The sequence below is a fragment of the Gambusia affinis genome, linkage group LG03 (genome assembly GCF_019740435.1).
Source record: "Gambusia affinis linkage group LG03, SWU_Gaff_1.0, whole genome shotgun sequence".
Taxonomy (NCBI): domain Eukaryota; kingdom Metazoa; phylum Chordata; class Actinopteri; order Cyprinodontiformes; family Poeciliidae; genus Gambusia; species Gambusia affinis.
This window is the reverse complement of record NC_057870.1, coordinates 16,270,062-16,287,210: the sequence shown is the minus strand read 5'-3', so window position 1 is coordinate 16,287,210 and position 17,149 is coordinate 16,270,062. Positions and strand designations below refer to the sequence as shown.

The 17,149-nt window shown below is 39.7% G+C and overlaps 1 protein-coding gene across 4 annotated transcripts in view; it reads right to left on the bottom strand.

Annotated features, from left to right (window-relative positions):
* sgsm1a (small G protein signaling modulator 1a) overlaps positions 1-14,287 on the bottom strand; it is a 32,224-nt gene extending 17,937 nt beyond the window's left edge. The window contains exons 1-6 of one of the 4 annotated variants that reach the window (XM_044111882.1): positions 14,227-14,287; positions 14,056-14,099; positions 6,599-6,674; positions 817-979; positions 397-549; positions 239-306 (exon numbers count right to left, since the gene is read on the bottom strand). In XM_044111882.1, coding sequence (XP_043967817.1) covers positions 239-306; positions 397-549; positions 817-979; positions 6,599-6,674; positions 14,056-14,099; positions 14,227-14,245 — 523 coding nt within the window. In that variant the 5' untranslated portion in view covers positions 14,246-14,287. The remainder of the gene's footprint in view (positions 1-238; positions 307-396; positions 550-816; positions 980-6,598; positions 6,675-14,055; positions 14,100-14,226) is intronic. The other 3 variants (XM_044111885.1, XM_044111884.1, XM_044111883.1) reach the window with 3 other exon arrangements.
* Between the last annotated feature and the right edge of the window lie 2,862 nt (positions 14,288-17,149).

Below are 17,149 nucleotides of genomic sequence, written 5' to 3'. Positions count from 1 at the left end.
TCTCATTTTCCAGAGATAAAAAATTAGACCAGACATCAATATTTGAGCATGTCCTTGTAAAGAACTGAATAATGAATGTCTAAGTGGTTTGAAATGAACGTACATTAATAGAATTTAAAGTAGCAATTAAATGGCTCCAACTATAAGATTTCTCTCTACTTGAACCCCTATTATACCAGTCTGAAGGTAGGAAATTACATGTAACTACACAAATATGCTCCTTTTCCTGTTCCATTACCTAACAGTGAAGCCAGAATCGGTCCATCCACAGGGTCCATCAGAATTGCCTCTTTCTCATAGTATTTACTGGAAGAAAATAAGTACAGCTTTAATTTTTCTGAAGAGGAACAGAAACCTTTTACTCCACACGAGGGTGGTTTGTCTTCTCAAACTCACCTGCTGTTCTCCACCAGGTAAAGGACAATCTTGTCCAGCACTTTCTCAAACAGAGCCGTCCTGATCCACAAGTTCTTGACCCCAGGAGGGTTGAGGCTCGGCAGCCGGGGCATCCTGCGAAGGCTCTCTTGACTCTGCAGGCTTTGACTTCGTCTGCAGAAAAATAAAATCAAGCAACCAACTTTTTGTTTTACTTTTTTTTTTTTTTTTTTAAAGTACATTCTCAATTTTCTCTGCATCTTGCAAACAAGACGAAAGACTCCTAGACCCCAAACTATTCGGATTCTTCAATAAAAAAAAATGCTTCTTCAGAAAATATGTGATTGCTTTCATTAATCAAACAGTCAAACAGGCTCCGTTGCTCTGCTTTGAATTCTGCTGTGATGTGTGAGGAGAGGCTGTGACGCGTGCGTCTCTCACTTTGTCTCCATGACCTGCTCCAGCTCCTGGGCCTTCCTGCAAAACTCCTCCGCCGGGGGGAAGCTTTTGCCCACCTTCATGAAGAGCGCTGCTATCTTGTTGCTGCGCAGAAAGCCAGCCGCTCGCCGCTTGAGCCCATGCAGGACACATGCCTCCACCGCAGCTGTGTGGACAGAGCGTCTTTTCTTTATTAAGGTGTAATCTATTAAAACCGAGCACCAGATGAGTGGAGAAGTAAAAGAACAAATAAAACCACATATTGTCACTGAAGGATAGTTTTATTACTTGGTGTATTTCCTGTGTAGGGAGGTTTTGCTCCCCTGCTCTTGCACAGAACAGTCGTTTATTGCAGTGTCTCCCAAACCTGGTCCTCAAGGCTCGCTGACCTGCATGTTTTAGATGTTTCCCTGCTTCAACACACCGCATTCAGATGATTGGAGTTCACGAAAAGCCCGTTAATCAGCCACCAATTGAAACCATGTGTGCTGAAGCTGGGAAATGCATAAACCATGCAGGGCAGTGAGCCTGGAGGACCAGGGTTGAAAAACACTGAGTTATTGTACTGACAGGACTCCCTTCTCAAAGCTGCTGCAATCCTTATTACTTCTGCATTCGTCAACCATATTTTTACCTTCCACTCAACTTTCCATTTAATATACTTAGAACTGTACTGTGTAAATAGCTTTTTTAACAACAATCTTTGACACCTTAACCTTCTGTCTGTTGTACACCGGATGTTATTTTATGGCAATAAAATAACTTTTTTTGTATTAAAAGTTCTTTTTCTTGGTCTTAACTAATATTCAGCCATTGTCAGAAGCTGAATTTTGGATTTTCTGTTTGGCTACTAGCAAATCAGAAAAATTAATAAATATGCATTACTCAATGTCTAATTAATCCATTTAACAAACATTTTACTTGTATCAATTTACTGCAACAGATTACTTTCCAAAGACGTTCTAGCTTTTTGAGATGCACTTGTGATTTGGGTCTTTTTCGTCCAACAAATGCAGCCGTTTTCAAACACTCACTGAGAGATCATTTAATAATAATTTCTGTAATGACAAAAGTTACTGTAATTATGTTTTCTTCCCATATTCATGCAGCATAAATTAATAACATTGCTCCGTATATAGGCCAGTATAAGTCCCAGTAACAGGATGCTCCAGATGAAGACATGTTGACACATTTTACTTTAACGTGACGTAGACCGGACCCTGCTTCCTCCCCAAGTCGACGTGGCAGCGCCTGGTTGCTGTGTTGACATTTGAATTTTCTGTCGAGACTAATCCTGCAGCTCTGTTCACATGGGGTCAGGGGGGAAGGATGGGGTTACCATAGCAACCCGTACTGATGGAGTGACGGAGCTTTGGGAGAGACGGGAGGGGGGGGTCAGAGGCAACTTGAGAGGTTCACGATCTGCCTCGTTCCAGCGTCACCGCTTCAGCAAACAACTTCTTCCTACATTCTGTCGCTCGTTTCCGTAGAAGTCTTCCTTCCCGTATGTTTTTTCCTCCTCACTTGTCCCTCCCTGCATCCTGGTATCCCATTATTATAAGAGCAGCGAGATAAATGTCAGAACAACGAGCTTTATTAAAAGGTCTCCAATTATATTCCAGCTTTGCCGCTCCCTCATCATCTCCTATAAGTGGTCTCAGATGGTAGAAGTAATACCCCTGCTGCTTTTTAAAATCTGTCTCTCCACTAAAATGCAGAGAGGATTCTGGGAATCTCTGGGTCTGCTGTGAGATGACAAACTATGAATAACTAAACTAAAGTAAGCACAAAGGAATCAGGACACGTTTTTATTATTTTGGTGCAGCACTTTATCAACAAAAAGCCACCTTAAAACCACAGCTGCAGGTGAAAAGGGACGAAATGCAACAGGATCAGTCCCCACCTGACAGAAACAGCTAATTCAGTAAACCGTCTCTAATCACCCTGTATCTGTGGCAACTAAGAGTCTGACAGGTTGATGTCAGTGGCATGTAGCTGACCAACACTTCACTCAGCAAGCGAGTGAAGTTTTATTTCGCTATAAAAAGACCTGATATAATTACACCATATTTAGCAGAAACAGGTCCAGTAAAATACAAGAACTGGTTCTAGTTTCTGAAATCAAAAACACACCAACTACCTTCACATTTTACAAATAAAAAGTCCAGAATGTACAGTGGCTGGTATTTGTGATGGGCGGGGGGAAAAAATTAGATATTGATAAATCATCACAAATCAAAACTTTGACAAGGCCAATGCGAGAGGCAGTTTCAAAAAACAAGAAAGTTGCACAGGCTTGTTTGCATTAGTTTGCACATCCTTCAATTAATACTTTATTGAAGTGCCTTTTGATGTGTCTTTCATCTGTTTTTCTTGGATTTCCCTCACATTTGCTTATTTTCATCCCTTAAATGCAGTAACCATATGAAGGAAGCTCACAAAGGGATCTCACTGCACAATGTTATCACCGAGGAGTCAGGAAAGAAAAAAAATCTCACAGCATTAGATGCCATGAGCCTCGAGCAAAGGTATAAACGTCATTCTTCACGTCTTAATTCCCTCAAGACAGCTGGTGTGAGCAAGCATAACGTCTTCACAGCTATCTCCTGGACTCCCCATTTGGACTAAGGCATTGAAATGCAAGATATGATTCGATTTATCTAAAGAAAACATCTAGACTTATCTTCAATTACTCTCCTTGTGGGAGAATGTGCTGCGGTCTGAAGGAATCAAACTGGAACGTTTGGACCACAGTCCCCTAAAATAACACAGTATATCACAGAAACAACAGTGAGAGACGGTGGGGGCAGCATCACGGTTTCTGTAACATTACAGTTTATATGGAAAACTATTAAGAATGGTCTTGATATTTACATTGGCTGCCCTCTATGCATTGGGAACACGTCTTAGTTCGTCTACCCCAAACAAAAATGTTTTAATTATTGTTGTAGAAAGCAAACACTTTCTTTTCTACTGCGAGGGAACATAAAGAGCATTTTAAATGTTTCATTACGTATGTTTCATTTTTCTGCAAGGGAAAAAAATCTAAAGTGTATACAAGCAGTATATTTATAAGGAACTTTTCCAGAAGCAAATTTGTTTCTGCCATCAAACACACAAGCAAGATGGGACCTGTAACAACAACAATGTAAGAACTAAAATGAAGAAATAAGCAGCCCGAGCCTTTTATGTCCCGAACTCTAATACTTTTTGTTTCTGCTGAAACATTTTTGGGCCTTTTATCTCAGTCTTTTCCCTCCAGTTTCTACATTTCATTCAGGCTTGTAGTAGGCAGCTCATAAAAGTAGCCATGAACGAGGAGGTTAATGGCTCCCCAGTGAGCACTTCTCCGATCTTCCACTCTCTCTCATCTCATCTCATCTCATCTCATCTGATCAACGGCTGCACCCGGAAAACCACACTGGAGGGGTCAGGAGGTGGAGGAGGAAGCTTCGACAACAAAGCAGGAGGAGGAGGGTATTTTTTAAACTGAAGCGTGTCCACCGGATATTACAGCAGAGCATAGAGGCCTCCATTCAACAGATAATGTCCAGACTGCAGGCCAAGAAATCTGTTGGTGTGGCAACATGAAAACACCAATGGAAGCACGTAAAGTACATCAGATGGGACAAATGAGTAGAACAGAGCCTGCAGCAAGGAGTCTAGTAAAATTTAATTTTCATTTGTTTCTCAGAGGGAATTTAAACTGGAAAAAAGAGGGATTATTGGATTATTAAACTTATGTGGATACAGAAGGTTTTAGGCAGAGTTGCAAATGTTTGACACACTGCGAAATTCAAATAGACCATATATAAGCAACATTATGTGGAGATAATATGTAATAGCTTAAATAGCATTTTAAAAGTTTCTCTTTTTTTTAATCCGTGGGCTTAATGTTCCACAGCACGCACGGTAAACTAGCAAATTACAAGTTTCCCACATCTTCTTCAGTCTGCACCAGTAAATTTAGCGACTTCACACAATTTGACAAGCTTGATGCTACTGCATTTTCACAGCAGTAAAGACCTGACAGCTCCTCCGTACCTTCACTGGAGCATCTCTTTGCACATATTTAATAGGTAACACCATGGCGACCGCTCATTTGTTTGCATTACAGCACTGCATGCTGACCTGAGTCTCAGTCAAGACAAGGTTTGTGACTACTCTCACATTTCATTGGGCTTGAAGCGTCTCACCTCATGTCAAACTTGTGGGGGCAGCATCAAGTTTGCATCAAGTATTTTCACCAGGTGAAAATATCAGATTTTGTGTGAATTGTTTTGTTCACACTGAAAATCCACAGATATATCACATTCCCTGTGATTCTCTGGCCTGAGCGTTAGAGTCTGAATGTGGGCGGTGTGTTCTCCATGGTGATCAGTGATTTAATGCTTTGATTTGAACAATGGAGCAATAATTACATTTGGTAAATTATTGTAACTATAATGTGTTATATTTCTAGTAATAGTCAAATAAAATATTAAATCATGGATGGGTTTTATTCTAAATGCAGCAGAGCTAATTAGGTTTTACGTAATCCAAGGTTGCTTTTGTGTAAAACCTAATTTGGTTGGACTTTTATCTCCTTTCATATACATCTTCCTGGTTTTCTAAAAAGTTCAATCAATAATTATAATAATGTATTCCTTTACTTTTAAAAGATATTTCTGAATGCACTGCTTTACATGTGTTGTAGTGCTACATTAGAAGCTGCTGCTTAAATTCTTGATTTGAAAAACGTTTAAGGAGAATTGCAGTTGATTTTGTCACTTGCAAAATAATTTTGATATTACTAATAGTAAAAATAGATTTAGGAAATTTAGAGACAATTTAGTTACTACAGGTGTTTTTTGTGTCCTGTTGGTTATATATTTTGGTTTTTAAAATTTTAAATACCCCCAAAAGCATTTACAATGTTCCTGACTGTTTATTAATTTTTTAAAATTACAACTTTTGTCTAATTAATAAAGAACATAAATTAGTTATTGTGTATTTCTAATTAAACGATGGCGAGCATAATTATAAACTTTTATATTTTTAGTGTTATCTCACCAGCATAGTTTGTTTTCTTTTTGTTTGTGATTTTTTATTCTGCATAAATAAAATAAGTTAGTGCAGAATGACAGACTTCAAAAGGTGTAAAAACCTTTGTGTGTGGATTTAGTTGTGATCATGTTCTGCAGAGCATCATTAAAAATGAAGAAAGCGAATAAAAAATAATTATTAAAAAAAAGTCAAATGGATTGTCACGTTGTTATTATTATTGTAATGTTAGTACATGGAAACATCTTACATTTTAATCTAATCAGAAATTGTAATTTATAACAATAATTAAATTGAAAAAGTGAAACAAAATTATGATAATATACAAACTTTTAATACAGAAATGTTAACTCCATACAGAAGTAACAGGAAGACAGCAGGACAAACCGAGAAATGTAATTGTTAGAGAACCTGACTGAACACAGTGTTCAATGAAAGTTCAGTGAAAGGAAAAAGTGTGGCAGGAAATATCCAACATATTTTCGCTTCACTAACCGTAATGTCCAATCATCAATAATATCAAACCAATCTGAATACATCTCTTCATGTGAAATAAATCTGCATAATATGAGAATTACTGATATAAATCAACCTTTTGATTTGATTCTAACCTGTGACTATCAGAAACAGTAGGTGGAGGCCATTTTTTTTCCTGATAGCAGGAAGAGAATAAATATATTTAAGCTCTTTAACTCAATTGAAGCATGACGACAACAAAGTTATGTGATTTTTGAATACTCACCACAAAAGGACACAATATGGCTGCTGTCTTCGTGAACAAATTTCCTGGTGACAGATTCCTCCATAATCTGCTTCACCTGTCAATGAAAGCGGAGACGCTGGATAACTCATTCATTACGATGTCACATCAGGCACAAACAGTCTGAGAGGGGCTGTGAAAAACACGCTTCAGCTGAGGGAATAATTAGGAGGATTTATTAATGAAAGAGGACTTTAGCCTTAAAAGTTAGGAGCAGGAAAAACTACCAGCAACGGCACGTTCAGTCTGTGAATGAGTCACCAGCTCTTGTGCCAAGGACCGCTGGGAGATGGAGGTCCATTTGGTGCTAGAGGAGGGCAGTTCGTACATTAGACCTCCATTTCTAAGCAATTACCATCGCTCGGTGGGAACAGATGATTACGTTGCAGATTAAAATGCAGATGGCGACTTCATACTTTCTATAAAAAAAAAAAAGACGATGCACATCGGATGATAGGAGGAGCTCATTAGTTTGGCTTTGTTGTCGATGTGTCCTTCTCCCCGCTGACCTGACAACTGCCACGCACCACAAGTTAAGAGGAGTGGTGAATCAACCCCTGTGGTGACTATGGAGACGCACCCCAGTGTGGGCACCGCTTCACAGTCTGGATGGGGAATATCAACCTGCAGACACGGCCACGCAGATAGATGAGCTGTAATTTCCTGCTGAAATTAGTCTGTCCACAAAGAACGCATTACACTGCCAGGCTCCTCAGGCAAACCCTCTCTCTAACATGCTGGACATGCATATGTCTCTCTCTGCAAGGAAAGTTGTGGACATAATACGTTTCACAAAGTCCCGTCAGCCCAAATGCACAACTAAGCTGAAATCTAAATAAATAAAAAGTTCTTTTTATTTATGTCCGTGATCATCATAGACGTGTTGAACACAGCAAGGTAGAAAGTCACGGTGCAGCTTTCAGAGTTAACATGTTCTGCACTTTGATGCAGGTGCCAACACAAAGGCTGAGCCAAACCTGCGGAGACAGCGACAGCCAGCAGGAACACTTCAGCACTCGCCTGACAAATGGTACTTTCTGATTCAGTCATATTAGGTCAATCAGCCGAGCAGAGCATTTAGGTCATAAACAGTTGACTCTGTCTGAGCTAATATGTCCTTACAAGCTCCTAATCATATGCTATTAGACTCAGAAATGGTCAAATGAGACACAAAATGTTAAAATATACACACATATGACCTAAATATGTCAAGATTTCAGGTCAAAGAGCATCCAGAGGTGATGTGGAAGCAGACTGATTTAAAGTAAAACCACACTTTCATAAATAACTAAGTGTGAACTCCGAAAACATAAAACAGGAGAGCGACAGGGAAACAAAATAAAGCATTTGAATCCCGCTGGATTATAACAAGAAAATAAACAATGCAAATATATTTATACTTCATCAATTTGTCAAGTTACAAATGCTCGATCGATTCTGTGTCACAGCCAGGCCATAACAAATAGTGGAACTGTAAAATGGAGGAACATTTCTTTAGTTTCAAAATTTCTCCACAAAGAAATCTGAACATTGTGGTGAGCAGTTATATTTAGCCCTCTATATTCTGATAACACTTAATAAAATACAGTGACACCAACCACCTTCAGAAGTCAAATAATATTTAAAGTCCGCCTGCGTGTTAACTAATCTCAGTATAAACCCAGTCGTTCTCTTAAGGCTTCAGTGGTTTGATGAGAGAACATTAATGAACAAACAGCATCATGAAGACCTAAGAACACAGCAGGCAGATCGGCTCCGAAGTGCCTTTTTGTTCCACTACATAATTCTAAACTACTTTATGATTAACGTTGGAATATTAGACAGAGTGCCAAAAATAAACCAGAGTACATGGCTGCAATATTGTGAAATGGGAAAAATGGGTCTATCTCCTAAAAGCATTGACCTGACTATGAATGGATGGATGGATGGATGGATGGATGGATGGATGGATGGATGGATGGATGAATGGATGGATGGATGAATGGATGGATGGAGAGTTTTCTTTCCGAGTGTTGGTAAATCTTAAAACATGTTAAAGTGAAATTCGATATACATAAATAAAAATTTTATTGAGAAGTTTATTTATTCCAGTTAATTTACTACGTGATTATCTTGATTATTTACACAGACTGACATTTTCAAGCCTTCATTTCTATCAGTTATAATAAAGTTGTGCTTTCAGCTGATGAAACAGAAAATTTGGGGTTAAAAAAACATCGTAATGTGAGCTTGATGAAAGTATGTTTAGATATTTTTATCAAAACAATGTCATAATTCATTCAATATGGCTGCAGATCATTTTGATGAACCAAATATCAATGTACATTATTGAATAATATTTTACTCAAAGTTACAGTCAACCACATAACACTTCATTTATTTATATGAAACTTGAAATTTTAGAGAGACATAATGTTTGTCATAACGTTACAATCTTATTTTTGAGTAAATTAAAGCCACAATGTGCAACACTAACTAACTAACTAACTAACTAACTAACTAACTAACTAACTAACTAACTAACTAACTAACTAACTAACTACTTCATTAGTTAGCTGGCTATAGCAAACTAGCAATGTTAGTTAGCCTTCTCACAGTTGGTGAAAGATTTAATCTCTGTTTTATCACACTTGAGGAAGCTGAACTTGGCTCAAACTGCACTGCTTGAGAATATTTATTTACTCATATGGCACTGACTAATTAGAGCCCAGTCATTAGAAACAATCAGTGCTATTGTTTATGTCAGCTGCAACAGAAATGATTCATACTGCCAACTCAACAGAGACAGCAGCAGTCTGATGACATGCCTGGCAGCTTCAACTCATGAAAATATTGCTAAAAAAAGAAAGCACACACACACACACACGCACACACACACACACACACACACGCACACACATACGCACACACACACACACGCACACACATACGCACCAACATGTAGAACACAGGAGATTTAGTTCCCTTGGCTTCCTTTCCTGAGTTCACCTGACAAGAAGAAATTTGATTGATTTGCTCACTTGTGTCCCCATCGTCCCTCTCATCTAGGCTACTGATCAGCTCTCTTAAGTCTAGCGTCTGTGAGCTTCTATGGAGATGTCACGAGTCTCAAAGTGGAACTCTCTATCAAAAGATGCATGACAACATTAATTCATCTTTGACACAAATGGGAATGACTGCAGCTAACACAGGAGATTTAGTTCCCTTGGCTTCCTTTCCTGAGTTCACCTGACAAGAAGAAATTTGATTGATTTGCTCACTTGTGTCCCCATCGTCCCTCTCATCTAGGCTACTGATCAGCTCTCTGAGGAATAAGTCTGGCAAAGCGTCTGTGAGCTGGCAACTTGAGGGTTTCTATGGAGATGTCACGAGTCTCAAAGTGGAACTCTCTATCCAAAAAGATGCATGAAAAAAAAAACAACATTAATTCATCTTTGACACAAATGGGAATGACTGCAGCTCCAAGCTTACAGTCACCAATAACATCAAGTCGTCAGTTACACAGAGATCAACCACTTTAACGTTATGTTTTCACGTACATTTTGTAGCTAAGCAATGTTTTGGCAACTTCTATTGCAGCAAATCCGGGTAAATCTACTCTAACTAATCACTGTCTTGAAACCAACAGCTTTACTGATAAAAGATCTGCTGAGCACTCCAATTACATCCTGTAATAGCAACAAATAGCAGCCAGAGAGAAAAACTAATTTACTAACATCCACCCTACATTATTCAATGTCTGTGTGGTTGATGAGGAATGAAGGGAGCAAGTAAAGAAAAAAATGAAAAAGCTAAGTCACGACTGTTGCGTATGTAAAGCTGATGCATTAGTTTACTAGGGTGTTTTTATTGAACTTCGTCTTCATCAATCAGGCAGTTCATCATCTCAAAGTCAAGGCAACATATTAAGATTTTTTTTTAACCTTAAGGAAGGAGACAGTCCTCTTCCAGCAGTTCCAAAAACCTCATTATACCTACCGTTCACCTAAGAGCCACAAACAGGATCACAGTCTCCAAGTGATAATGTTTATCCGTGTGCATGATGGTAGTGATATCTGATGATTTCCCTGAGCTTGTTGCCGTGGAATGAATTAATCAACCTTGCATTAACACTGTCCATCAATACACCTCAGTGGCACAGAAAAATCTGTTCAACCCTGAAACAAAGAATGGAAACGGTTCACAGGAAGCAGGAAAGTAAAGGGTGCTGCTCTCTTTCACTCACTCCTTTAGCAAACACAGGTGTGCATTTGTGTTTGTTAAAGCATGATATATGGAAAAGGCATAGTGCGACACAGTGACACAGGCAGTACGAGCGAGGCTCCGTACTAAAGACCGGGCAAATAGGAGCTCTTATTCACACCAATTTTCTGCCAGAGAGGTAATTCTGCTGTCGCAGACAGGCTGGGTTCTCTGGATAATGGCCCACATCCAGGTACATCTGAGCAACCGGGTGGCATAAAACCAGCTGGATGGAGACGGAGCGTAAACACGCAGCATAGAGACACCATATGGCACAGCCCACACCAAGCAATATAACTCATAAACCAATGGAAAATGGCGCAAACAAACTTATTTTTTCATCCACGTTCAGAGTGATCACAGAAACAACATCAAACATTGGGACACAGTGGAAATGCAATGGAGAAATACATAAAATATATTAGTTTACAAATGGCTTAAGCACCAGTGAGGATTTATTCACAATTTATCAGACTTCATTTGTTAAAGTTAGTGAAAATGAAAACAAGAAGCCTGCATTTCAGTTTGACTTCAGGTTGACAAAAAATGTTTCCTCTATAAAGGATTAATATTAAAATACCTACATTAGAAAAGCAACCATCATAGAGTTGTAACATCAAGCATTGCAGCATTTCATATTACTTTCTGTAAAAAATATATATATATTTAAGCTGGCTACATTAATGTTGTTTTTCACAGGGTCACAAGGAAAATCTCACTATTAATGTTTCCAAATGTGAAAACAGAAGCTGCTAACGTGGAGACAATGCTTGACTGGCTTGACTATTTCAAATGTATTGCACTTTAACTCTGCCTTCCAACTATTTATTTGGCCAATTGGTCGCATTTCACTGTCCTTTATGCTCACATCTTATTGAAAAGCTTGAAAGGATATTGTGATGAATGGAAGTTACATCCCAGCGTCATGCTTTCCTGATGCCGTGCAGGTCTAATAAAAATCCATCTGGGATCAAAGTGAGCAGATCACACAATGAACCACAATGATGTCGGTCCGTCCACAGACCCAATCTGTCCACACATGGCTCTAGCAGCTACACATAAACAATGCAAGAGAATAAAAACTGAAAAGGGTCACTGTGAGTGAAGCTAATTGTGAACAGAGTTTAATCAGAGGAAGGGTCCTGCCTCCACAGATAAGACTGCAAACAGGAAGCAAAGAAAGACAAATCCAAAGACAAGTCTTTCCATTTTCATTTAAATAAGGATTCAAATTTAAGGATTTTGTTAGCCAGAAAAAATTCCTGCCATTTATGAAGCATAAGCAAACGGTATAAAATGCCGATCCTAGTAAAGATATTTAAGGGAGATTAAAAAGCAGCTTTTGCTGCTTTTGCTTTTTGGACGTTTGTAAGTAATTTTGATTTGTGTAGTTATAGTTTGATTCACAATCTTTACGAAGCACGGATGGATCTGTACAGATTAGGGTACAGATTCCTGTAGTAGATCAAGTAAAAATACCACAGTTTAACTTTACCACAATATTTATAAGAAAAAATCTAAACAAAAAAGTTAAACATTATCTCACTGTTCTGTTTTTAAAACTGAAAAACAAATTACCTCATCTGTAGAATGACGATAGTGTTATCTATAATGTATAACTGTCGTTATTTCTGATACATAGACCACAGCAAAAAATATAAAATAAACCCACAATAAATTCAGAAGTAGTTTTTTAAGAAAACAAGACAAGGTTGTTGTGCAGAACTACCAGACGTGTAACTCTGAGTTTGCCAAGTAGCACATCTGTGTAGTGACACTCTTGCAAATTCAACATTATAACAATAAAATGGCTGTTCTTCCTGCCAGCTGACCTGCAGTGCACAGCAACAGGTGGGGGAGGTGCACTGTTGCTCATTTATGTTTTTAGATAGCTAGTGAAAAACCTTCAGAGTCTCTCTCACTTCCAACCATAACAACAATATCACGGTAATTTAAAGCAGTTTTTAAAATGTAATGTTTAAAAACCTGGAATACCTTGATATCAGTTATGTGTCTGACTGAGGGTGTTAGTGGAGCTTTGCCCTAATATATGGTTCATTTTTTTAAACACTTCCACCTCTCAAATAAGAAAAAAAAAACAAACAAAAAAAAAACCCTGCAGGACAGCCTGCATTTGGGAAAACACAAAGACGATTCACTGAAAAGTTTGGTCAGTTGCTTTATTGCTTTCATCTCTCAGTCTCTGCTCCAGATGTGTTAAAAATAAAAAAAAGCAGTAAAAACAGGCATCAGACGAGTCACTGTATAAGCCTCTCCTTAAATAGATGCCGACGCAGGAAGAGGTTTGCATCTCAACGCCTTCCCAGTCTGCTGTGAAAATATGGGAAAGTCTAAGACATAGTTTTAAGGGTTCTCAGACGGCATCTTATGGAAAAACCCAATACTGTTGTTGAAAATGTGTAGACAGCTCTTTGATAAAAGCTCCCTGATTATCTGCAAGGATTTCTACTCTGCACAGGGACTGTCGTCGTTGTTTAAATGTCAGGCCAACTAAACAATCCTAATGTTTCATTCAAAATCTGCTTCTTTATGCTTGGGAGGAAACCCAGATGATCAAATCATTGCGGCTGCTTCCATGTTTGCTTCCACTAAATGCAGTAAAATTAATTACAAGCATCTCTTCCCCTCAACTACCCCACCCCTTTCTATTTACTTTTTCTCTCTATCTGTCTCTCTCTCTCTCTCTCTGTCTCTCTCTCTCTCTCTCTCTCACACACACACACACACACCCACACACACACACACACACACACACCCACACACACACACACACAAAATTATATCCAAATAAAACAACCAAATGGTGCGTCAGAAGACTGACGATCTCCTCTGCTGTGAATGCCAGACAATCTGCTTCCTTTGTGCTGCTTCTTCCCTCTGAGCTCCAGCAAAGTAACAACAACAACAATATAAAAACATTCTTAATTATTTATGTTTTTGATTATTTAAACTAATTGTTATTTCCCTACAAAACGCAAACAGGTCTTTCAGATCAGCCACGTTTATTCAAACCATACTCGGATATGAGAAGCGGTGCCCAAACATGGTGTGAGCCATATGAGTTGTCATAATCTCTGTGAAAGTTTGGCAGAGTGCAGCTTAAGCAATAAAACCTTCATAAGGGAGTTTTTTTTTCCTCCCCGAAACGATTTTCCTGATGATGTGAAAACACCCACCTCCTTTTTGACGGTGCGCAGCAGCTTCTGGCGGGTCTCTGCTTCTGAAACAAAGCAAAGAAGACACAAAGGGTTCATTTTCTTCGTCTTGGAGAATAGTTTTCCGTCCCCGTGCATTGGAAACAATCTATATATGCGCAGCAAGTATAAATGTAGACAATTTTCTCCCACCTGCCATGATTGTTGCCATGGATCCTGCCTCCTGCACGAGCGCAGCGCCTCTCCCTGTAGCTGCGTGTGAGCACAGACTGAGCTCGCGGCTCCTCCTCTGTTGAGCGCACGAGCAGCGCTGCCATTGGCTGAGCCAAAAGCCAATTCAACCGGGTGATCGTTGAGCTGTAGAGCTGTAGGTTTTCTGTGAAAAAAGGAACTTTGAAGGTTATTAAATATCTGTTTGTTTTTTAAATAACTTAACTACAATTGAGTACAGAATTACAATTGAGAAATCCTTTGTAGCTTAAAGACAAAAAAGAAGAAGATTTACAATATTAAGAATTGTGCTGAAGTTATTAAAATGGAGAGGAAGACCAGCTTCAAACAGCAGCAGTGATGTACAGATTTCCATTTACTTGAAAGATTTCTGAACTAATAAAAAGGACTCTTGAGTTTCACATTTTATGTGAAAAGTGGAGGGTTTCTTGCAAACGCCTAAAAATGGTGGTAGATGCATATTTACACATTTAACAAATAATTTTGTTCTTTATTCTGTTATAGTTATATTCTATCTGTGTGTGAGTTTGCTTGTTTTGATTACTTGTCACTTTATCTGGTGTTGCACAGAAATATTGTCACTCTGGGAAAACAAAAATGATTTATATTCTGCTCATACCTATTTTTCTCTATTCTATATCTTAAATGTGTCATGTAGACAAAGACATTAAATAAATGTTCAATCTTTACTGAACATTTACTTAAGAGTAGTGTCCGTTCGTAAATGCTGCTGTAACTTATAGTGGTAGCTTCATACAGGTAGTGCACCTGACAGGAAAGTATTTCCAAACTAAAAATTGCAAGCAGAGTTTTGAGTTTCTTTCCACAATTCTCTCAGTGCCATCTTGTGGTCAATATTAGGAAAAGCAGTCGTGAGGCCCCATCCGCATCAGAAAGAGGAAGAAGGAAAGAAATGGTTACTTTCCAATAATTACCATCCATTCCTGCTTGAAGTTTAGACAAACTGTTGTGACCATTAACAGAGTTTGAGCTACAATCCCTTAAAGGATTGTAGCTCCTATTCTGGAGGCACCAAGCTCCAGAATAGGAGCTTGGTGCCTCATTCTACCTCAGTACACTAAGGTGTACTGAATGGGAACTCAGTAAATTTGCTTTATGACAGCTTTGTCTGCAATCTCCCACTCACAATAATAAATAATATATCAACTTTTAAAAAAAAAAAAAGAGGCCTAGAGAGACTTTATTTACAGTCACCAGACAGGAAATGGGTACAGTGTCATGTGTTCTGGCCCATCTGCCTGCTTTGTTTTCCTCCTCAGCCCTTACCTCTCCAATCAGCTCATCTGGCTCACCTGCATGCTGCTGCACAATCAGGCTCATGTCATCCACCTGTTCACCAGCAGTTATATTCAGCCCTCAGGCAGGCAGACGGTGCCAGATTTTTGAAAGCCTTTGTGTGAGTAGATATCCAGCGTTTCCTCTGTACCTGACCACGATCTTGACCACGTTTTTGCCTCTCGGAGTTTACTGCCCTGTCTAGCCCTTGTCGGATTTTCTACTGGATTCTGGTTTCCGGACGTGACCCTGTTTCTGCTTTTTGACTTCTGCCTCTGCCTCGCCCCTGGATTTGTCCACCTGAAATTGCCTGCACGTGCTGGACCCTTTGCTGTACCCTGACCACTGATCTTCGCCTGTTCCTCAGATAAGTTACCTCTTACTGCCTTTTCATCCTGACCCCTCTCCCAGATCAACCCCAAGGGACTGCTTGTTGTCACAAGCTACCTAGACTGTGTTTTTCCCTCCCACTACACCTCTAGAAGAAGCTCCTGTCCTGTTACTGGGGGTTGCCATATCCTGATTCCTCATTAAAGGCTTGTTTCTTTAACTTTGTGTCTGACTGAAATTTCGGGTCCTCAGCTCTGATCGTTACAGAAAAATCTGGCCATTAAAGATGGACTCTTCAGCACAACAGTGGCGCACCAATGTTGACGATTCAATTAATCGGCTTAATGCGGGCATGAATGAAATCATTACCATGCTTCGTGACATGTCTCCTTCTCATGAGCAGGCACAACCACAGGCCCCTCCCCAGCCAGCTCCGATGGGCCCTGCGTTCCAGCCTGCTGCTGTTAAGGAGCCTCGTCTGACCCCTCCTGAGCTGTTCAAGGGAGACTCTGACCAGTGTCGTGCTTTTCTCACGCAGTGTGAGATTCACTTCGAGCTGCAGCCCTCCTCTTTCCCTACTGAACGTTCAAGAGTAGCTTTTGTGATCTCACTTTTGTCCGGCAAGGCCAAACAGTGGGGTACAGCAGAATGGCAGAATGAATCAGTTTCCTGTTTGACCTACTCTGCATTTTCTAAGGAACTGATTAGGGTTTTTGACCCCATCCTCCCTGAGAGAGAGGCAGCTAGGGGCCTACTTTCCTTAAAACAGGGAAGTAAGAGCGTGGCTTCTTATATCATTGACTTTCACTTGTTATCTGCTGACAGTAACTGGAATCAGGAGGCATTAATGGATGTGTTCATGCAAGGTCTTAGTGAAGATATCAAGGATGAGTTGGCCACTCGAGATTATCCTAAATCTCTCAAGGACCTTGAGGACTTGGCAACTAGGATAGATCTTCGTCTCACTGAGAGGAGAAGGGAGAGGCGTCACAGAGGGGGCTCATCTGCTCCATTCTGCTACTCGGGCCCCCGTTCAAGCACCAAGCTTCCCCCTCCCTCAGCTGAAGCACCAGATCCTGAGCCGATGCAGCTGGGGAGAACAAAGATTTCCATGGAGGAACGTTCTGCAGAAGGCAGTTTAATTTATGTTTTTATTGCGGAGGCAAGGGTCACATGGCTGCCAAATGTCCGTTAAAAGGTCAGGCTCAGTAGATGAGAGGAGAGAGCTACTGAGCCATAGTATTTGGTCCATCTCCTC